This window comes from Palaemon carinicauda, chromosome 8 (assembly GCF_036898095.1).
Source record: "Palaemon carinicauda isolate YSFRI2023 chromosome 8, ASM3689809v2, whole genome shotgun sequence".
NCBI classification, from domain to species: Eukaryota; Metazoa; Arthropoda; class Malacostraca; order Decapoda; family Palaemonidae; genus Palaemon; species Palaemon carinicauda.
This window is the reverse complement of record NC_090732.1, coordinates 82,836,793-82,860,987: the sequence shown is the minus strand read 5'-3', so window position 1 is coordinate 82,860,987 and position 24,195 is coordinate 82,836,793. Positions and strand designations below refer to the sequence as shown.

The following is a 24,195-nucleotide window of genomic DNA, read 5'->3' as shown; positions in this document are numbered from 1 at the left end:
ACAGGCAGATGATGACTATGATAGAGGGTCATGACGTCACACAGCCACAGAGAATTGGCTTTGTGCTCCGGTTCAGACAGACGAGTCTTTTCCCTTAAAACTTTTAATCCTAAAGTTAATTTTTATTTGTACTATGAGTAATGTACCCGCCCACAATGGAGTAGGTCTAGAGCAGCAGGTGAGCATCTTTTTGGAACCGTTGATTCTTTATTTTATTGTATTTAAGCAGAAATTAATATGATCGTTGTCAGCTGTACCACGGAAGCGGTACACCGCTCTTGGAGTGTATGGCTGCTGCTGGCAGCTGACAATCTAATCAATTTTCGAGACCTCTCTTTATGGAATTTGGTCGAAAATGTTTCGCTGTGTTAAATAACCCGTAGGAATTCCTTCATTTGCTTCATATTTTGAGGTAATTTGATGGGGAAGTAAGTGGAAGTAAAAACGGAAATAGTAATGAAATGTGGGGGTGGCTCAAGTTTGGCTAATTAGCCGAGTTGGTATCTTAAATTTCTATGGATCATTTAGAATTTACGGGAAATTTTCGGACGTTTTTGGGCAATAATAAGGAGGATTAGTCTAGCCCCCAAGTTTCTATCGTGAATTATAGCATATCTTGTCCTAACAATACCGGTATGTCAAGGATAAAGCATATTAGTCCTAGTGTTCTGGCTGATTGCATTTGCGCGCCTATCCAACAAATCTGTGGCTAATTTGGTTCTAAGACGTATCTATATAAATACTTCCATTTTAATCTACACGTAGTAACCCTACAAACGTAGTCTCATTCTTCAGTCCTTTAATTCCTATTACATTAGTGCTCTATAAGATAACCCTAGGGTAGGTTAATTGCTTGGTTTTTGATATTTTTTTTTTTAAGTAAATGTTACTTTTAAGGCATTTGGAAGTCTACCTGTATATGGACTGTTAACTTACATTCGGCGGACTAGGTTGACGTCCCCATTGAAAATTAGTGTTTTCCAGGTATTATAATAGTTTCCACCAAATTCAGATATATATTTTTTTTATAATAGTTTCCACCAAATTCAGATATATATTTTTTTATTTACTTATATATTTTAGAGATGATTGATATGAAAGAGTTACATGAATCTTCTTAGCAAATTAAGGGTTATGGGAATAATTGATAATAACCAAAATACTAGCTCACAGGCTAATGCCTTTAGCAAAACATAGACCGCTTGCCAGAACATTTGAGCATCAAGATTATGTATAATCGCAAGCGAAGCGAATATACGGGAGAGCCAAAACCAATCAATAATTAGCTCAATTAGATAATGAGGTATTTGTAATATAATGATGAAGACTTCTGTGAACGACTACTCCAAACAAAACCACCTGTGTTTTTTCTTTGTTTTATTCTTTATCTTGACCGAAGGCTGTCCTAACCCTTTGTTTGCTTCACAAGTAGCGTCATTCCTAAAGCCCTGTATTTCAAATTTATGTCCAAGTATAACCTGTCCATTAAACTTGAGAAATGCATAGTTCTGACAATTAACTTATAAGCCATTACCATGAAACATCAGTAATAGTTATTTCCTCCAAAACGAGAAATGGCCACTAGCGTGGGATGATCTTAATATGAACTTCTCCCCATGCGAATCAAGGGTGTATTGCTTCTTGCTTCTCCAATTAAGTTTGTAGCCTTGCTAGTAATAATAATGATGGTATTCAAAGGTGCGGAGATCGGCCAAGAGAAAGTCACAGGACAGTGTAAACATTTGTGATTTGATATAATGGCCACTTGTACTAGTACAGAAGTGGGAAAGGAAAGGTTTAGCGGGGAAAAACAGGTGGTTGGGAATTTGATGGGCCGTTCTCAGGAGCTGCTTGTGTTGAGGTCAAAAGAAAATGATTGAATAGGGAATTTCTACGAAAGTATATTCTTGACCTCCGAATATAGTTTATACTAGGGATGTATTCAATTGCTAAAAATATTTGTGAATATATAGTAGTTGTACAGCAAACTAAAACTACCTGTTTCTATAGAAAATGGAAATTTACCATTGCTTTGAGAAAGTTATTCATACTAGTGTCCTTCATGAACCACACAACCATATTTATATTTCTTGATCCGCCGATTTTTAACTTTAATCACTTATTGGTCTTTGTTCCACCCTATTATCTCCTTTCTCCTCGTTTCGGCAAGCGGTACGTTACCGTATTCATATTAGCCACGTGGGCTATTAATTTGGATGACTCGGTATCTAATTAATCATTCAAGTTCAATTAGCCCTTGCTTTGCTCGGAAGTTATTTCCTTGTTCCTCTGTTTTGGCAAATAATGATGGAATCGCACTAGTCGTTTCTTGTCAGAGGTTTTCGCCAACCTTCAGCTGATGATAGCAAGCGAAAGTATTGTGGCGTCACACTACGATATTATTACTTGCCAAGCTACAACCCTAATTGGAAAAGTGGGATGCTATAAGCATATGGGCTTCGGCAGGGAAAATAGGTCAGGAGAGGAAACCAAGAAAAATGAAATATTTTAAGAAGAGCAACAAGAGGAAAATGAATAACTCCTATTATTATTATTATTGTTATTATTATTAAATGCTAAGTTACAACCCTAGTTGGAAAAGCAGGATGTTATAAGGCCAGGGGCCCCAACAGAGAAAATAGCCCAGTAAGGAAAGGAAACAAGGAAAAATAAAATATTTTAAGAACAATAAAAGAATTGAAATAAATAATTCCTATATAAACTATAAAAACTTTAACAAAACAAGAGGAAGAGAAACTAAATAGAACAGTGTGCCCGAGTGTACCCTCAAGTAAGAGAACTCTAAACCAAGATAGTGGAAGACCATGGTACATAGGCTATGTCACTACCCAAGACTAGAGAACAATGGTTTGATTTTGGAGTGTCCTTCTCCTAGAAGAGCTGCTTACCATAGCTAGAGTCTCTTCTACCCTTACCAAGAGGAAAGTAACTACTGGACAATTAAAGTGTAGTAGTTAACCCTTTGGGAGAAGGAGGTTGGTAATCTCAGTGTTGTCAAGTGTATGAGGACAAGAGAATCTGTAAAGAATAGGCCAGACTATTCGGTGTCTGTGTAGGCAAAGGAAAAGAACCGTAACCAGAGAGAATTATCTAATGTAGTACTGTCTGGCCAGTCAAAGGACCCCACAACTCTCTAGTGGTAGTATCTCAACTTGAACAAAACAAGAGGAAAAGAAAAGATAGAGTAGTGTGCCCAAGTGTACCCTCGCGCAAGAGAACTCTAACTCAAGACAGTGTAAGACTATTGTGCAGAGGCTATGGCACTACCCAAGGTTAGAGAACAATGGTTTGATTTTGGAGTGTCTTAGAAGAGCTGGTTACCATAGCTAAAGTCTCTCTTCTACCCTTACAAAGAGAAAAGTGGCCACTGAGCAATGACAGTGCAGTAAGAAGAATTGTTTAGTAATCTCAGTGTTGTCAGGTGTAAGAGGAGAGTGTGTTAAGAATAGGCCAGACAATTCGTTGTGCAGGTTCAGGTCGAGGCTTTGCCTGTGCATCGGTACCTCTTTTGTGCCTTCTAGTTTTGTTTCTTTTTTTCCACTAGTTTTTCTCTTTTCATCCACATTTGTTGTAGTTGACTGTTTTCTTATTTTCAATATTTTCTTCACGAAAAGGAATTTTCCAACTGTTTGTGCACTCCTTCGTATGGTTGTTGGAGCTCTATTGGTTTCCTTTTTATATCACTATACTGTGGCCAGTATAACATGAAGTTGTTAACATTATCTTCTACATCACAGAATATACAATTTATATTTCCACCTTGGTGTCAGTTTTTTATATTCAAGTCCAATGAAATTCTCCTTGCATTCCATTTCACTCTAACATTTGCTTGTGTCCCACTCTCTTCTCTAATTTGTCCTCTTTCGTATACCTCCTGACTTCTCTCATCGCCATCCCACAGTCTTCAGCATACTTCATCATATGTGTCCACTACTTCCTCTTTTTCTTCCATATCATTGACTATTGCTGTTAGTATGTCCTTTTCTCCCATATCATTGACTATTGCTGTTAGTATGTCCTTTTCTCCCTTATAAATGCTATTAAGGTACCTCAGCTTCCCATCCATTACCCTTGTTTTCATAGCTACTTTTCTATTTCAGTTTCCATCAAGTTCATAACATTTGTCCCATATAATATACTGTAGAAGGTAGTGCTACACTTTTCCAATATGTTTTCCCTATCAGTATTTTATTGCAACTTTTTTCTATGATTGAATATGCAAGATTTGCTAGCCTTTGTGCTTCAACAATCTTTAAAATTTTCTGTGTTTTGAACATGTTCCACTGTCATCTACCTTGAGTCTTACTACTGGACTCTTATTCCCTCTGTGTTATCTGGTTTCTCCTTCATATTATACTTTTATCTCTGTTTAAACCACACTGCTTTCTTATATCTATCACTTTCCTTATGTTCAATTCAGCATCCTCTATACTCTCAGCAAGCACTTGGACAACATCAGCATTAAATAATACTACAAACTTTATATAATTTTTAAAACCATTACCCTCCTTTTCTATGTGTTTTATAATCAGATAAGTAATTAATTTGAACATTGTTGTAGAGCCAGTACAGCCTTGCTTTATTCCACTACTTATGCCCATTTTTTGTTCTACTTATTCCCCTATGCCTAATGTAGTAGTCTCCCTCCTATACTCCAGCTATAGAGTTTTATTATACTAGTATGTACTTTACATTGCATTAATATTTCTATAAGTGCTTCTCTTTTTATGGAGTCAAAAGCTTTTTATAAATCTAAAGAGGCAACTATGAGTTTCTTCAACCATGTACTGTAAAATGAAGATATTATCCTCATTCCTTCCGCCCAATGTAAATCCAGCTTGACTATCCTCAATGGCATAGTTACTTTTTAGATGTCCTTCTATTTCATCCTTGATAAAAGCCATGCATATTTTATATGATACATTTATGAGTGCTATTGGTCTCCCTTTGCTGTTGATTTGTTTTTCTTTTTCAACATTTTGGTTCTGGATTCTTTCTAGCTTTTGGGTTTTTCTTTCCTAGCTAATTCCTCTTTGTAGCAGTTCTTTAGTGTATTCTTGCTTATATCACTTCTCATCATAGCTTTGTAATAGCCTGGCTTTAGTCCATCTGACTCAGCCGCTTTACCTTTCTTTAGTCGTTTTAGACACTTTTCTAATTTACCTTTGTTTATTTCAGCGGCAGGCATGGGTTTAATTATTTTTTACATTTAATACAGCATCATAATGGTCCCTTAGGTGTTCAGGTATAATACATTCATTGACTATTGTAATGACGTCTTCTTTTCTCAAATTATCCTGATAGTCTCTCTCATTCTCCTCATTACAGATCTGATATCCTTTTTTCGTGTGTATTGTAGCCTTTTTTTCCATAATTTTATTAATTCTTCTTTAGCCTCTTCATCTGATAGTTTATTTGCTCTATCTCCATATAATTGTATTGCCACGCTTTTTATTTAGTTGCTAATTCTTAATTTGTTTATATTTTGCCATAGTTTATTATTTTATCGTCTTATCTCCCTGGTCTTCTTTTTCCAATTAAAGTTATACTATCTTTCACCATTATTTGTACTTTTCTTCTTATGATTGTATTTTTCATATAATTTTGTTTTTATCCCAATATCTTTTTCATTTTTCTTTTTTCTATAAAGTTCATTTCTTTCTTTAATCATTCTCCTTATTTCCTCGATTTCCCAAGGTTGTTCTTTGGTCTTCCCATCATTTGTTACTCTCCTATACATTTTAGCCAAATGTTCTTGTTTCATTTCTGCCATTATGATGTTTAGTTCTATGTGTTTTACATCCTTGCTAACGAGTTTTCTATGTAGATTTCACATTCGTCTGTATCTTTTGTGTGCTATAATCTGTAATTTATTTCCATTTCCCTTTATTGTAGTTATTTTCTCAATTTGCTTTTACTTCCAATTCTACTGTTAGTAAGTTATGATCTGATATGTCAAATACTGTTTTATCTTCATCGATTTCCATACATTTAAGTTGTTTATGTAACATTATTTGCAAGAACAAAGTCAATAACACTATACTGGTCTTGTCTATTAAATGTGTATAGTCCTGAACACCTTTCATCTCCATTTAGGTGTTAGGTTGTAGTTACTCATCCAATCGAGCACCATCTCCCCATTTCTGTCAACTTGATAGTGTCCCAGAAATTCCATGTGGCTGTTAAAATCCCCTAATGCTAGTAAAGGAGATGTATTTCCTGCCTTCTGGATTAATTTTTCACATTCGCTTTTAATTCTTATTTTTTTTTTTCTGTGCTGCAAAATATACAGTACTAGTATTATCAGAAATTAAGTTGTAGATTTTGCACTTTGCTATTATTATATCACAGTGTTTTGTTTCCATTTCCTTTACTTAAGTGATATTATTATTTTTATAGATTAACATTAACCCACCACCCTTTTTGTCTTGAAAATCTGCTTGTTTTTTCTATCTTTTCCAGACCTTTACTTAGTTGTATTTTATCAATTTTTTGTTGAGTTTCTGTCAAACAAAATAATTAATTTTATGTTCATCTCGTTTTCTACTTCTATTGATTTCTGTTTGGTTAGTGCTTGAATATTTACCAGGCACATTTTTATATACTGACTACCTTTTTTTGTCTAAATTTATGTATTTTCTACTTCGTTACGCTTGCATTTGCTTCTTGACGACAATTGTCGTTTCTTACTAGTTCTCCTCTCTTTATGTACTACCCTTGCTCTCCATTTTCTTTTATCTCTATTAATTCCTCTAGCAACTTCCTTTCTTGCTCCCTTTCCTTGAAAGTGAGGTCTGATGCTATCAAGATGTCTCTACTCCCCTTTTGTTGATTTCTTTAGGTTTTCTTCCCTAGTGCTTTTAAACTTAACTAGCAGGTGCCTAGGTTTTTATCTTTGTTCCTGTCCCTCTCTCTCTCTTCCCTTGGTTTGCCTAACCTACCCGCTTCTTCAATTTTCACATTGTTCATTCTTAAATAAACATTAATCAAACTTCACATTTATTATCATCATCTTTAAATTTCTCATTACTATCATCTTTTGTACTTTCTCTGATGTTGAAAATTACTATATTGTTTTCCTTTTTCTCCTTTTCCCTTATTTCTATCATCTCCTCCCTCGCTTCTTCCCTTGTTACCTGACCCCTTCCTATTATTATCTACTAAGGTTCTGATCTCATTTTTTAACTCTTACAGTGCCCTACTGCCCTATGAAATTATCCCTAAGCTCATGTTGTTTCCTAAGTTTTTTTTTTTCGGCCTTCAAGTTTTTGAAACTCCCCCCTGTATCTATAAATCATGAGTATGTTTGGATTCGCTGATTCTTTTATATTCGCTTATTTCTAGTTGGTCACAGCCTATGTGGAACCATACATCACATAAGTCTCATTCAATCGCTTCTTGGTTCGACCTTACTGGTTTTTTGCACCATCTGCAGTCGGTTGGACCAGCCATGCTTTCTTCTTGTTCCGATTCCCTTGAATATTCTTCCTCTCCTTTTCCCCATTTCACTTCCTTTTTTGTCATACTCACACCCACTGCACATTTCACCGATTCTTTCTTTGGCACCGTGGTTAGTATCTTTTGGGCTTGAGTATTTTTTTCTAGAGGATTTTTTTAATGTTAAAACACACATCACCACTGTTCCAGGTTCCTCTGTTGTTTGTTGTTGTGTGAGTAGGCAAAGGGAAAATGAACCGTATCCAGAGAGAAGGTATCGCAAGTAGAGAAGGTAATGGGTAAAAGTTGAACAAAACCCATCAGCTGATATCATCATGGCGCCAAGAAATTTTCTAATTGTTACAGTAAATGTAATATTACATGAATTGAAGAATTCCACGACTACTACGGGATGAACAAAGATTTTTATCGCTTGGGGTTTGTTGGACCCAAGATGCCAAGCAAGAGTACATCCTATTAGTAGCCGTCATCTTCACAGTTTTACTCGTTGCTTACCGTCCAGTCAGGAAGCCAATATCTCTAGCAACAACAGCTGCTGCTTTTCATATTGGGCAGCTTCTGACGAAAAAAAAGCCTAGCGTGATTCCAGCTTTACATACTGTGCTTTGTGCTTTATCTGTGTGAGCAATTGTTTTGGTTTTGTATAAGAAATTATGAACATACACTATTGCTGTATTTACATTATTCAATTCAAAGTTGCTGAAGCCTTGACCCTCTGGTTGTAGCATGTCCTTTGTAAGGGACAATTTTTTTCTGTTGTGGATGGGATGTATGAGGACTAAGCTATGAAGAATGAATAGTAGGATGGGGGTGGACCAGGAGTGCAAGGTTGAATAGATGGAGAATTAGGTTTGAAAAATATTTGGAGTGCGTGGTTGGAGAGAAGTGTGCTTTATATCACTAATCATAAACTTGTTACACCAATGGTTCTCAAACTGGGGGCATACCCCATAAGTGTGTGAGTACTTTCTTGGGAAGTGCGAGTTATGGGAAAACAGTACCGTAGTTATCTTATTATGGAAACAAAATACTCTAATGGTCCCAACTGTGTATACCATTTATCTAAGAGCTGGGCCTATTTAGATGGCACTTAACCCTTTTACCCCCAAAGGACGTACTGGTACGTTTCACAAAAGCCATCCCTTTACCCCCATGGACGTACCGGTACGTCCATGCAAAAAAATGCTATAAAAATTTATTTTTTCATATTTTTGATAATTTTTTAAGAAAATTCAGGCATTTTCCAAGAGAATGAGACCAACCTGACCTCTCTATGACAAAAATTAAGGCTGTTAGAGCAATTTAAAGAAAATATGCTGAAAAATGTGCTGGGGAAAAAATAACCCCTTGGGGGTTAAGGGTTGGAAATTTCCAAAGAGCCTGGGGGTAAAAGGGTTTAGATGTACTCTAACTGGCATTTGAGGTATGTTAGTTGAGAAGCAGTGTCAAGTGTCTCATTAATGTAGTAAAAAAAATAAAACTAAGATAAATATGCCGTGTACCTATATTGTTGGTACAGAATTAGCATGTTTTCTTACTTTAATATAAAAGCTGGGTGGGCTATTTGACTGAAGAGCCTAGGGAGGGAAGGACCAACCATTAAGGGGGTGTGGTAGTAAAAAGTTTAAGAACCACTGTTCTAAATGGACCTAAGAACTTTCCAAATACTGCAATGGTTTTTTTTATATAAAGAAGAATTTAATGATTAAAGGTAACAAAGTTCATACATGAATTTTTGGGTTTTTTAGTAAACTGTGAGCATTGCTTACGTAAAGCTTCAAATTCAGTTGTTAGGCAGAGGGATTTGCCTTTTCATTGTCGGCATCTTAGTTTTCTCATTTACTCAGTTTCTTTAATTTACTTTTCTTTTTTCTCAGTGAGGAAAGGAAATAAATAATGAGAACAAATTAACAATAAATCATTCTAAAAACCAGTAACGTCAAAATAGATATGTCGTGTATAAACTATTAATGTCAAAACTGTTATGTCATATATAAATTATAAAAAGACGTCTGTCAGCTTGGTCAAAATAAAAACATTTTCTGCAACCTTGAACTTTTGAAGTTCTACTGATTCAACTACCCGATTAGGAAGATCATTCCACAACTTGGTCATAGGTGGAATAAAACTTCTAGAATACTGTGTAGTATTGAGCCTCATGATGGAGAAGGCCTGGCTATTAGAATTAACTGCCTGCCTAGTATTACGAACAGGATAGAATTGTCCAGGGAGATCTGAATGTAAAGGATGGTCAGAGTTATGAAAAATCTTATGCAACATGCATAATGAACTAATTGAACGACGGTGCCAAAGATTATTATCTAGATCAGGAATAAGAAATTTAATAGACCGTAAGTTTCTGTCCAACAAATTAAGATGAGAATCAGCAGCTGAAGATCAGACAGGAGAACAATACTCAAAACAAGATAGAATGAAAGAATTAAAACATTTCTTCAGAATAGATTGATCACCAAAAATCTTGTTGTAAGACTTTCTCAATATTTCAAGTCGGGTTCAATATTGATCTTACGGATTCATATTTCTCATCTATTCCCAAGGTTTGTGCTAGACTAAAACCGGCTACCCGTCCACACACGGTTTTTTGGTTTCTCAGCGATGCCCTTAAATTGGCTTCTGACACTGATAATGACTCGTGCTCCTACATAACGATTCTTAGGAAGAAATTTTTGGCAAGTTTAGCTTCAGAAGCCAGAATATCTGAACTCTCAGCATTGTCTAGAGAGCCGGGTCATATTGACTTTCTTTCGCCTAGCGAGGTCTTGCTCTCCCCAGATAAACGTTTCTTAGCGAAGAATGAGGACCCTCAGTCTAGATGGACACTGTGGAAGATTGTTCCACTCTCAGGATCTCTCTCTGTGCCCTGTCATCACTCTGAAAGCTTACTTGAATAGAACTTTTAAATATGTCTTCTGGCCCTTTGTTTGTTCGAGAACATGGAGGAACTATTTCCCTGAAGGGGATTAGGCAGCAGATTCTTTACTTTATTAAGCAAGCGAATCCTTATTCAGTCCCACATGCCCATGATGTCCGGGCAGTTGCGACCTCAGTTAATTATTTCCATCACATGAACTTTGAAGACTTGAAACAATACACCGGTTGGAAGTCACCCACTGTCTTTAAACGCCACTATTTGAAATCTTTGGAGGCCCTTAAATTTGCAACAGTGGCAGTAGGGAATGTAGTTCTTCCGGATATAGAAGAACCATTATAATTAGGTCATCTTTTTACCCTCCTTTTTTCTTTTTATGCCTTCTCTTTATAAGGAGCGGGCTGTAACCTGCCTTGCTTACTCTCCCTACTGTCCCTTTGTTGTTCATTTGGTTTGCACCCTACCCTTTGATTATGTGTATTATGTATTAATGTCTGTTTGTTATAATTAGTTTTGATTCATGAGTTTCCCCAGTATATCTGGCTGTTTATTTTGGGATGTTTTCTGTATTCTGTTCTTTGCATATTGATAGTTTACGTTTCATTAAACTCTCTTAATTCCATATTCTGAAGGTTTTATCATGTATATCAATATCCCTCATTATCTGTTTTCTAGTCTTTTACATCCATCACTTCCATCCTCTTTAGTTTCTTCCAAAGTTTTCTTCAACATGATCCTTTCTTCCCTCTTCTATCCCCTTCACAAAACAGACCAACTGGGTTGCTCATAGAGAAATATGTTGCCATCCTCACATCTGTTGACCTAAGATAGAACATCACCGCACCATGCTTAATGCTCTTTTCAAAGTTGAATTTTGAATTGATGAATACCAATTTGGATTAGAAAAATATCTTCTAGCGATTGTCCTAGTCAATTGGGGTTCTGTAGAGTAATTTCAAATGAAGTCTCTGCTAATTAGTTCAGCAACTTGCCAGTAAGGTAATAGAAACCATTATCTACAATGAATTGTAGTGACAAGGGAAATAGCTGTTTGACATGGTGCAGTGGTTTGCAGACTGTGGCCAGACGTGGCACGCAGACTACAAAGTGTCAAAATGCTGACCACACTAACTTTGCACTAGACAAAAATACGGTAGAATGGCCAGAGATCTGGGCTAAAGGGAAAAAATCGAGAAAGAAATGGGCACTGGGCACCACCCCTTGATTTTATTCTAGGCAAAGAGACCCATCGTGAACTTTGAACTTCTTTATTATTTTGAGTGTGCCATCTCTCTTCCACGTGAACTGTGTACAGAGTTCTTAGAAAAATGGAATAGCACCATTCACGGATAACATTTTCAACTAGCCTATTTCTCAACTTAATGATTAAAAAATATATATGAAAAATCTAAAGGCTGGGACACAAGTCACATTATGGAAGGAAACACATGCTGCATAAATTTAAAAACGGTTTATTTCAAAATGAGAAAATATAATCTTAAACGTTGTCCTATAATTGGGAATAATAAATGAACAGATAACCATGAAAAAATTAAGAATTCATACCATGAAAAAATATCAAGTTCCAACTTGAGTAAATTTAGCATGGACACACGATCAATGAAGAGCCGCATTATTCTAGCACTATCCTTGTTCCACAAATGGGCCATGTTGTGTAGAACACATTGCAAAGTCTGCAGGATAGGTCACGTTCCTCAGTTGTGACCACAATATACTACTATGTATAGTAAACTAGTTCATTTGCTTCCCTATTAATGTCTGTTCCCAATCTGACAAACCTTCAGTTATTTATTTGGATTATCTTTCAGCGTAGCTGGAAGGTAGCCGTTAGACTTTAATTGCGAGGTGGCGACCCTGCCTAACCACTTGCGGGTAGGCTGGAGTTACCCAGCTGCCTCTATATATACTCTCGTGGCAGTGAGAAACGTCACTTCTCTTTTGGGCTCGGTAGAGATTGGGCATTTCCTCTCTCCCTTACTGTTATATTGCTTTCTCTCTCAGGTATTAGTGTTCCCTCTACGATTGCGAACGTGTCCAGGGGGCCGCCAGCGGGACTTTCATATCTTGGTTGGAGACTGGCCCGCACTCTTTGTGTCCTTCGTGCTGTGGGCATTGCTGCGAGCAGGGTTCTCCCAGCGCAGAGTGTAGGGAGTGGTCTGCCTCCCAATGGGAGAAATGTGAGCGGCGCAGGAAGAAGCCTAAGTGCGATCTTTCTCCCTCGGGCGAGGACAGCGCATTCTTCTTCATGCAGCCTCAACATCTTTCTAAAGCTCCTCGCTTGCGCTCTACCTCGGGGTACTGGGGGCGTTGTTGCTTTCCCTTGAGGAGCAACTTCTCCCCAGCCGCTAGCGAGCCATTCTCCCTTTCAGATTTGTTGCAGGTGTGGTTGCCCTTAAGGATTTCAGGACCCCTTCTGAAGGAGGAGCTGCTGCAATTTCTTCGGCATGATGCCAGGAAGGACCCTTCTCCGGTGCTGTCAATGTCTCGCGCTCTAGAACTGAGCGAGGTCTATCTTTCGGTTTCTGGCCCTTCCACACTTGGATGAGGTGATCTCTCGCGATCGCCTCTCCAACGGCTCCCTGCTGACAACGAACTCTTTCTATCCTGGGGCCTCGTCGTCCCCTAACCTTCAACACTTTGTTTCTCCCCACAGGTTGCAGTTATAGATCTTCCGGGGACCAGTGCTCCTACCACCAGCAGCACTAAAGGACGAGCATCGCCTCGCCCTTCTGGACATGCTTCCCCTGATCGCTGTTCGCGACGATTGGAAGATCTAATGGATCGTAGGTCATCACGATCCGAGTGCTCTTTTTCTAGAAAACACTCAGGCTCTAGACCCTTGCGCTCACGAGACCGCAGATCTCGACTCTCTACTCAGAGGTGTTCATCTTCATGAAAACGAGTCTCGCGATTGCATTCTACACGATCACGAGCAAAATCTAGACCTAGGTCCAGATGCTCGTGTTCTAGATCTTTGTGATCGAGATTGGGAGGGCGGCGTTCACGCTCATGAGGGTGCCGTTCGCGAGGACTGGGGTAGTCTTAGAAAAGCACTCGCCTTTGAGACGCTTGTAAACGTGTATCAGAGGGACACGTTCTCTAACTAGAGTAGTCCCTACTCAGAGGCCTCCTCTGCCGACTTCGTCGGACGTAGGTGCTTCTCTGGGCCAGTAGGAAGGCGGTAGACCTTCCAGTGCAGCTCTTAGTGCTTACATTGTGAGCACTTATGCTCATGAATCGCGTCCATTGATGAGTGAAACTCGGGATTTTGTGTGTGAATCTCACGATTTCATGATCAGGTGTGTCTGAACCGTGACCAAGTGTGGTACCAACACCTTCGCCTCAACCCTCATCTTTTTCCACATCCAGCAGAAGACCGACACCCTTTCCAGAGTGTTTTAAGGAGCCTCCTAATAGGTTCGCGAATGTTCTTTTAGTCCGAAGGATCTTGTTCTTCTGCCTCGAGGTTATCACTTCCATCGACTGGAGCTGCTCCTGGAGTTCTACCCAAAGGACACTCCTTGGGAATTAGAGGTTACCTAGACATCAGAGCTTCCTCCATGGGTGAATACATTCATCTCCACCCTGCTGAAGTGTGAACATGGCTCCCCCACCGTCACAACCTCTGACTGTTCCCGAGTTTGTCAGGACCCTAGAAGGAAGTGGACGGCAGACAAAGTACGCAGATCACCTCCACCCCAATCACGTGCTGAAGGTCCTATTCCATGTGAATCGTATGGCCAACTTACCCTTTACGCCAGTGAAGGTAAAGGAGGTCATCACTAAAGCAGGCCATACACGCAGAGGATTGGCATGCTGATTTGACGGCGATTGGCGCGTTCAAGCCAATCCTTAACGTGTATGGGAGGTAAACGGGACACACCTGTCGCGACTATCCTGTCATCTCATCCTGTCTGCATGTTTGACTGGACTAGACAGGCCAATCCCGTCGTGATTGGCAGTATGCCCTGCTAATCTCTTGTGTGTGTGGGCACTGACTAGCATGGTGACTGGGTTGACTCCCCTATTTTGACACATACAGTATTCCATACTTCATCCCTTGAGGGGAGCACTTTTTATATTATAATGATACGTTGATTGCATATCACAATCTTTTGACTTATTACTGTATTAAAACAATTTTTGCTTTATCATTGTTATATCAGAAAAGATTGCTCGCTCTCTCTTCCCAAACTATGTAGTTTCCCACAGTAAAGTCAAAAGATTAATGAGGGTACTAATCCTGCACAGGTGCCGGTGGGAGGAGATAGAGAAGTTTGGAGGAGTAATCCCAATCTGTGACTAGCCAAGCGTTTAATCAGACCTGTCTCACGGGATGCAACCCACTGGATCAAACGTCGTTATAGATACTTTTAAATTTCTTTAAATTACCTTAAAAACAAGTATGCCCAATTAAAAGTGCAGTAGTGCTTCAGCATAAGATAATCTCCAGAAAGGTCTAAAAATCCATTCAGTATATTCCTCCCAGGAGACACTGGGTCTCTGATTAGGAGGTATATACAGAAAAGGTAATCTATAATGACTTCAATAGAAATAAGTACATTAACACTGTGCTGACAAATCACCACCATGTAGAAGCCGACATAGAATGCCTATCACGTTCCTTCATATGGTTATTTCAAGTCAGATTTTGTAGATTTATATTCAAGTAAAAAATAAAGAAAGAATACCAAAATTTGGCATTTTCAAAGTTAGATGTATGCTACCAATTGTACTTGATACACTATAATGTACCAAATTTGGTTGACTACCAAAAACGCTGCTATGTAGGCCTAATCCTGGGTGCCCAATCCTCTTGAAGTAAGCAGGGTAGTCTGTAGCGTGTGTGGGGATTCTCACAGGATTGGAGTGCCTCTCCAATCGTGCAAGACAAACCGTACGGTCAATCCTCTGCGTGTATGGCCGGCTTAAGAGACAGAAAAGGAGGACGAGAGACGTGACACCACCTCATACTGACATCATCTGTCCTAAGATATGTAGGGACGTAGGCTCGCGCAGGGAGATCACGATCCATCCCTTTAACCCTCAAGACATTGAGGTAGTGCCTCTGAACCAACGTCCAGCTTCTGTACCACCTCCGGAGGAGGAGCCTTCAGGTCCTACTGCCAAGGCTTTGACAAGTGCCTTGAAAACCTCACAGGTTCCCCCTCCTAAGACCGCAGAGGAACGTCCTGTGCGTTGGGAATCAAAGGATACCAAGACGAAACCCAAGAACGCTGCGTCGCGGGAAGCTAGAATGGCTGAGGCACAGACGTTCCCCCGTGGCGGGTCCTCCAAGCGATTCAGTTGAACGACCCTGACCTACCCCAGACTCTGGAGGTGGAAGACCAATTAGATTCCAAGGAGGAGAATCTTCCAAAGGCGGCCAATCTGAACTATCACTCCGAGCAAGAGAGGCGTGAGTCGTAGCATATAGTTTGGGCAGGTCCTTGCCTGGATGAGGGCCATCAACAGGCTGTCTACTTCTGGTTCCACCATCTGGGAAGGGGAATTCATTTGATAGGACTCCACTAACATTAGCTTTGCACTTACTATGCTCATGAACAGACTTAATCAAATTTTCATTTTTGAACATCTGACTTACCTGGTAGTTATGTATATAGCTTAGTCCCTGATGTCACGGCGGAAATTTCAAAACTCACGGCAATCGGCGATTGGTTAGCCAGGTGTACCACCAGTGCGCCCTCTACCCAGGTACCTGGAACCAATCCAACTATTCCTCAGATCTTGTGCTGCCTCTCCGGTGGCATCGTTGGAATTTCGCTTGTTGTAGCCTGTGTTGATTGCAGTTATTTTGGTGATGTACAATTTGGCTTTGTCTTTCGCTCGTTTGGATTTGTTTTTGGATCTTTCTTGGACCCGATTAGGTTTTGTTGTTTTGACCCTTGCTTGTATGATCTCTCTTAAAATTTTCATAATGTACTATGATAAAATGTAACATATGACAAAAAAGTATTAGAAAAAGAGAAGACAATTCCTTACCACATGAATCAAACCACTACGCTGCTTGATTATCACTGTTGCTTTCATAGGAGCAGATCTTTTCACATGTTCAACAAAGCACTCTCTATCCTTAATAATGGTAGCCACAGTCAAATGACTAAGACCAAGCGACTGTTGGAGTTACACCTTTTTTTAGATCGCTTAATAATGTCTAATTTCACTTCCATGGTGATGGCCTTTCTTTTCTTTGATGCACACCATCAGAAGAATCTGCCTTGCGCTCTGGAGCCATAATGAAGGGCAAAAAAAAAAAAAAAAAAACGATCAAACACGTGAGAGAGAACTGGCGTACACAACCAAAATGGCATATCACTGAAACTGAGTGATGTGACTGATGCTGTCTTACTCTCCCACAACCACAACAAAGTGTATTCATCCGCTGCACGCTAGTAACTAGTTCGCAATTGTTTAAGTGGCTTAGTACGCTAACGACGTAAGAAGGAACTACGCTTAATATTATTTTTTATATTTTTATGGGGCGCGTTCTTAACCTCGAAACAGCGTAAGTCGGGACCGTCGCAACCCGAGGACTCCTTGTATGTTGCTTACATTACTGTAATTCATGCGGCAAAGAAGAAATATTTTGAGAGTACCTATGATCAACTTCGAAAGGTTGCTAAAAATCCTGGGATCTCATTAACTTGCCCCTTAAGCCTGGCAAGAAAAACCGCAGGTCATTGAGAAAACTCATACGGCGAAACCATTACCGACAGCCAATGGATTGCAAATACTTCTAATCTTCATATCCCTACAATTGGCATCCCTCTTATATGCCCTGCCTCAAAATAATCAGCAGTCTATCTATTTGACCCAGTCTTCTCTGCTTGAAGTAATGAACATTATAAGAAAAGTACAGAATAAAAAAGCAAATATTCATTCTCCTCCTCCTAGACTATACAGTGGAACCTCTACATCCGATCGTATCTACATCCGAATTTTCCAACATCCGAAGTAAAATTCGAGCAAATTTTTGACTCTACACCCGAATTTTATTTCGACACACGAAGTAGCAATTTTCGTCGTACCGGTTGTATCCGAATTTTTCGACACGCGAAGTACAATTTGAACACGTTCCGACTCTACACCCAAATGTTTTTTTCGACACCCGAAGTAAACAATACTCGTACGCGTAGTCGGTGCTCATAGCGCCTGAAGTGTTTTTTATTTCCGCCGATAGAAGGCAGCACATCGACCTCGGATGGACGCTCAATTAGCGCGGCTTGGGTCAGTCCTCTGTTCTCGTCGGCTTCGTGCGGTTGTGCTCTTTGCGTTGTGATATTAACTGTGAATTAATCGTGATTTTTTACGTGCATCCATTAACGATAATTTACGTAAATCATGGGTCCAAAAAGGCTTAGTTTTGTCAGTGGTAGTGGTAGTGGTGAGAAAAGGAAGAAGGAAATGCTTTCTATAGAAATTAAGCAGGAAATTATTGAAAAACATGAGCGTGGCATCCGCGTGAGTGAACTTGCTAAACAGTATGGCCGTAATATGTCGACGATCTCGACAATCCTTAAACAGAAGGAAGCTATTAAAGCAGTGAAACCTTCTAAGGGGATCACTATAATTTCCAAACGCCGTACCCCTATCATAGAAGAGATGGAACGACTTCTACCAGTGTGGATTAAGGATAGAGAGATCGTTGGCGACACCATCACCGAAACCGTTATCTGCGAGAAGGCGCACGCCATCTTTACGGACTTGAAGGAGGAGAGCTCTGTGGGTGATGCTGGGGAGAGTTCAACCGAGCCTTCCTCAGATGATTTCAAGGCATCTCGTGGCTGGTTCGAGAAATTTAAGAAATGGTCCGGGATTCATTCAGTTGTTCGCCCTGGAGAGGCTGCTAGTGCGGACACAAAGGCTGCAACTGACTTTGTTAAGAAATTCGAAAATATCGTAAAGGAAGAAGGCTACGTAGAGCAGCAGGTGTTCAATTGTGATGAAACCGGGCTGTTTTGGAAGAAGATGCCAAGTCGAACCTACATCACTGCTGAAGAGAAGAAATTGCCTGGGCATAAGCCAATGAAGGATCGGTTGACTCTTGCTCTATGTGCCAACGCTAGCGGGGACTTTAAAGTCAAGCCCTTGCTTGTTTACCATTCGGAGAACCCTAGGGCCTTTAAAGCACACAACGTCGATAAGGATCAGCTTCATGTTTTCTGGCGATCCAACTCGAAGGCCTGGGTCACTAGGCAATTCTTTGTGCTGCAATGGGTAAACCAAGTTTTCGGTCCTTCTGTGAAGAAGTATCTTCATGAGCAGAAATTGCCTTTAAAGTGCCTGCTATGCCTTGACAATGCACCCGCTCACCCCCCCGGACTTGAAGATGATATCTTCGATGAATTCAAGTTCATAAAGGTGCTGTATCTTCCACCAAATACCACCTCTAGCCTCCAGCCCATGGACCAGCAAGTCATCTCTAATTTTAAGAAGCTGTACACCAAGCACTTATTCAAGCAGTGCTTTAATGCCACGCAAAGCACCAACTTAACTTTGCGTGAATTTTGGAGGAGCCACTTCAATATCGTGCACTGCTTAAAGATCATTGATCAGGCTTGGGTGGGATTAACTCGACGGACCCTCAATTCTGCATGGAAGAAGCTGTGGCCTGATGCAGTTTCTCCCCGAGATTTCGAGGGTTTTGACCCCGAACCTGATCCCGTGGTCGGTGCAGCGGAAGCCGTAGAGGAAATCGTCTCCCTTGGCAAGTCCATGGGTCTGGAGGTCGACGCAGATGACATTACGGAACTCGTCGCCGAACATCACGACGAACTGACGACGGATGAGCTCAAGGAACTCATGCTATGTCGGAGCACATGAGTGATGACGAGGAAGAGAGCGAGGAGGTAGAACATGTGTTAGGTTCAGCGCAAATAAAAGAGGTGTTAGGAAAATATCAAGACGTGGTCGACTTCATCGACAAATACCATCCAAAGAAATTGCAGGTTTGTCGTGTAGTTTCTCAATTCGATGATGTTTGCCTAACGCACTTTCGAAACATTCTGAAAAGCCGTACGAAGCAATTATCTATCGATGCTTTCTTTAAAAAACTGCGAAGCGAACTCGCGATGAAGAGGATGTAAGTGAACCGAAGAAAACGGCAAAGAGTGAAGAGGAAGAAAGTGAAACACAGAAAACAGAAAAGAGTGAAGCAAAAGAAATTCAGTCAATTTTAAATGTAAGTGATAGTGATTAAAATTACGTAATCATCAAAAAGAAAAAAAGAAAATGTAAAGAAAAATATAAAATATAAAAATAAAAAAAAAATAAGCTAAGTTATGTTAAAGTTCACTTAGTGTAAGTTAGAATAAGTTACGGTAGTGTTACGTTTATCGTAGTTAACCTCTCTACCTCCTCGCCGTCCGTCCGTCTCCTCTCTCCTCTCTGCGTAGCGAAGACGAACAACACCTGCGCTGGAGTTTCTAAGGTAAAGTGACGCTAAAAACCCGTTTCTTATTTATCATTTTTTGCTAATTCTTCTTATTTACATGTCTATTCTTCTTATTTACATGTCTATTATCTAATTTAGTGTTCATTATTCTCATGGGAAAGTTATGTGTAGTAGTTTATTAAGAAGTTATCATAGGTTTTTGGGCTCAACCACGGATTAATCCTATTTCAATTTATTCTTATGGGAAAATTCGTTTCGACATCCGATCAATTTCTACATCCGAAGTTGGTTCTGGAACGGATTAAATTCGTATGTAGAGGTTCCACTGTATAAGAATAATGCTAGTTTACTTGCTACTCTGATATCCTTGTTGTTCAACCGTTGTATTGCCTCTGGCATTTATCCTGGCATTTAAATAGTGTGCATTACTGTTACATAAGTCTGGTGAAATATCGTATGTCAAACTATAGACCAATCAGTTGCCTTCCCTTATTGAATAAAATTTTTGAAAAATTACTATGCAATTGACTCTATTCTTTCTTTATTAGATATATCTTTTCTGCCTGTCGGTATGGCTTCCGGTGTGGCATTGGTACAAGTGATGCTGTTATTGATCTTCTAGGAAGTATTTACAAAGCTATGAATAAAAATGAATACCTTTGTGCAGTCTTTTTAGATTTAAGTAAAGCCTTTGACACTCATGATGTGCTTAAGCTCAAGTATTATGGTATATGTGGGAATCCATTACTCTTGCTAAAATCCTACCTAACTAGTCAAAAACATTTTGTGACCCTTGATGGCCTTCTCTCTGAGGTTATGGATGTTATAATAGGTGTTCCCCAGGATCAGTCCTTGCCCGTTATTTTTCCTTGCCTATGATGTACCTCGATCAGTTGATAGGTTAAGCTACATACCCTTGGCCAATAAAAAAAACTGGCTACTTGCAAATAAGTTAACCTTCAATGAAATAAAGACAGACTTCATAGTATTCTTTGCGTAAAGTTCCAGATAACATAAGAGTTGCGATAGGAAGTCACACTCTTAGGGTTAATTCTTGATAATAGACTTTCAGTTAGAATGTTAATATGACAGTTAATAAAATTGCCAAAGTAATGGGTATCATATAAAGATTAAAAGAGTATTTCCCTTTATATGTTATAAAACAATTGTATCACTTGTTAGTATCAAGTTCCTCTCATACCAGTCCCTCTCTCAGGCTGCCAACTGGGTCCTGCGGATGAGGAACACCATCCTGAGCAAGCTGGTTAGGAGACTGACCGACCGAGAGGCGAGAGCCTTGAGGAGCTTACCTCTGTGGGGTGAGTTGGTGTTCCCCCTGAAGGAAGTAGAGGAGACTATGGAGAGGGTCAGGAAGCGGGAGATCCCAGACCCCCACCTGCAAGACGACCAGCCCACAGGAGATCCTCTTCAGATGTCCCTCACTCGCCCCGCGCTTCGCCGGTTCAGCCTAGAAGAGAGACTCCGTCGGTGTCGTGGCACTAGCCCTCGCAGCCCTCCCGTAGGGGTACTTCGGCCCCAACGTCAAACTTCAGGTCTTCCTATTCTAACTCCAGGAGAGTGCGTTCCAGCCGCGCCTCTAGAAGGAGATAGGAAGGAAGGCCCCCTACTCCTGCCGAAGCCTCGGGTAGGGGGATGCCTCAAACACACTTGGCAAGCTTGGCGGGACCACGAAGCGGACCCGTGGACCGTAGCAGTACTGAAGGAAGGGTACAGATTACCCTTCCTAGCGGAACCGCCCCCTCTGATCCCGGACCAACAGGTGGAGTGGCTCAACAAGTTTGTGTGCAAGACCGACTTCAAGATGGACACCCCGAAGTCGGTCTTGGCGGCCTTGAGAGAAGAAGACTACATGATGTCCATAGATCTTAAGGACGCCTACTTCCAAATCCATGTCCACGCCTCCAGCAGGAAGTTCCTAAGGGTAAAGTGGGGGTACCGAGACGTTACAATTCAGAACCCTCTGCTTCAGACTGTCGACAGCTCCTCAGGTCTTCACGAGGGTCTTCGCAACGTCTCAGCCTGGGCACACGAACAGGACATCTGCCTGATTCTGTACCTAGACAACTGGTTGTTGCTTTCAGCTCAGAGGGAGAACTGAGGGAGCAAGGCGCGAAGCTTCTGCGGTTCTGCGGTGTCTTGGGTATCACTATCAACCTGGAGAAGTCACAGGTGATACCCTCCACCAGGATGACCTACCTAGGGATGGTTCTAGACTCCCGGTTGGTGCGAGCCTTCCCCTCCTCGGAGAGACTGGACAACCTAGATCAGATTCTCTGGCCCTTCCTAGCAGACCAGCCCAAGAGAACCAAGGACTGGCAAAGATTGATAGTCCACCTAGTGTCATTGGAGAAGTTGGTTCCTCAGGGAAAGCTCAAACTCAGGGCCATTCAATGGAACCTGAAGGAGCTATGGAACCAGGGGGACTTCCCGCACAAGATAGTCCCGGAGATGAAGGAAGTTCTGAAGTGGTGGCACGACAGAACAAATACCCTCAAAGGAATGCCCCTCGCAGTCGACCCTCTGGAGATGCTGCTGTTCACGGACAGTCGGCAAGAGGAAAATGGTCCTTCGAGGAGAGGAGCCGTCACATGAACGTGCTAGAACTGATGGCCGTGCAAATGGCATGCCGAGAATTCGCCCATCTACTACAGGGAAACACCGTGGCTCTGATGTGCGACAACGCCACGGTGGTGCCCTACGTGAAAAAGCAGAGAGGACCGAAGTCGGAGGAGCTGTGCAGTCTCACAACGGAATTCCTGGAATGGGCGGAGGAGGAACAGATCAAGATCACTGCCAGGTTCATTCCGGGAAAGAAGAACGTCCTAGCCGACGGCCTCAGCAGGGTGGGTCAAGTAGTAGGGTCGGAATGGTCCCTACACCCGGGAGTGGCCCAGACCATCATCCTGAAGTGGGGGGCTCTCCAGTAATAGACCTCTTCGCCACGAGGCTAAAGGCACAGCTCCCCGTGTTTTGTTCTCCTGTGCCAGATCCGACAGCAGCGTTCGAGGACGCCTTTCAACAGCCGTGGGACAATCTCGACGTATACGCCTTTCCTCCCTTCGGGATGCTCAGACAAGTTCTCAACTGAGTGAGGCGGGCGAACAACCTGTGGATGACTTTGGTAGCGCCCTGGTGGCCGGAGAGAGAATGGTTCGTGGACCTAAAGGAATTGGGGCGCCTTCCACCTTGGCCCCTTCCGGACACCCCAGACCTCCTCTGGCAACCTCACTTCCAAAGGTGGCACGAAAACCCTCGGTCCCTCCGCCTTCACGCCTGGAGGTTATCGAGCGTCTCCTGAGGAGGGAAGGATATTCTTCGAAGACCGCATCAAGGATGTCAGGTTATCTAAGACCGTTCTCGGTCGCGGTGTACCAAGCAAAGTGGGCTACCTTTACGAAATGGTGCACCTCGAAGATCATCAGGCCGTTAGCGGCCTCCATTCACGAGATAGCTGACTTCCTGGTCTATCTGAGGGACGAAGTGGGCACGTCCATACCAGCCATCAAAGGAGTCCGGGCAGCGTTGGGCCAAGTCTTCCTACTGAAGGGTATCGACCTAGGAACCTCCAGACATATCTCTATGCTCATCAAGAGCTTCGAGCAGTCATGTTCCCCCTAGGCCGTTAGGGTGCCCCAGTGGGATGTGGCTAGAGTGTTGAAAGTGCTTTCAGAGCCTCCCTTTGAACCCCTCAAGGATATCCTAGACAAGGAGCTCACCCTCAAGACGGTCTTCCTGTTAGTCTTGCGTCGGAGAAGAGAGGAAGTGAGATCCATGGGCTGTCATACGAGGTATCACACTTGAAGGGGTGGCGAGAAGCAACTTTCAGGTTCTTGCCTAACTTCGTAGCCAAGACCCAGAACCCAGTGGTTTGGGACCCTAGGTTTGAATAGTTCACAGTGCCAGCGATTCCGCATTCGGACAACCCGAGGGACTTGCTACTGTGCCCGGTCAGAGCGGTACCTAAGTACCTAGAGAGGACTGCCAGACTTCGACCTGGGATCAAGAGTCTGTTCGTCTCCTCAGGACTAGTGAAGAAGCCTGTCTCTAAGAAACACGATCTCCTTCTGGCTAAGGCAGGTTATCATGAGAGCCTACGGCAGTTCCGGGGTCAACCTTTCGGGAAAACCGAGACCCCATGACATTAGGGGCCTGAGCACCACCTTGGCCTTCGAGAGAAACATGGCAGTGGGCCAGATCCTGAGGGCAGGCACTTGGTCAAGGCAGTCCACCTTTACGGCTCACTACCTAAAGGAATATTCTAGGAAATCTTTGGACGGTTTCTCGATTGGTCCCGTCATTTCTGCGCTCCAGAAGATTTAAGGTGTAGCCCTGGGGAAGCCGTGGGTGGTAAGTCAAAGAGAGACAGGTT

The 24,195-nt window shown here is 41.6% G+C and overlaps 1 protein-coding gene across 7 annotated transcripts in view; it reads left to right on the top strand.

Annotated features, from left to right (window-relative positions):
* Positions 1-20: 20 nt before the first annotated feature.
* Positions 21-24,195, top strand: part of bel (ATP-dependent RNA helicase bel) — a 112,396-nt gene continuing 88,221 nt past the window's right edge. For all 7 annotated transcript variants that reach the window (XM_068378702.1, XM_068378701.1, XM_068378698.1 and 4 more), the window contains exon 1: positions 21-178. In XM_068378702.1, coding sequence (XP_068234803.1) covers positions 134-178 — 45 coding nt within the window. In that variant the 5' untranslated portion in view covers positions 21-133. The remainder of the gene's footprint in view (positions 179-24,195) is intronic.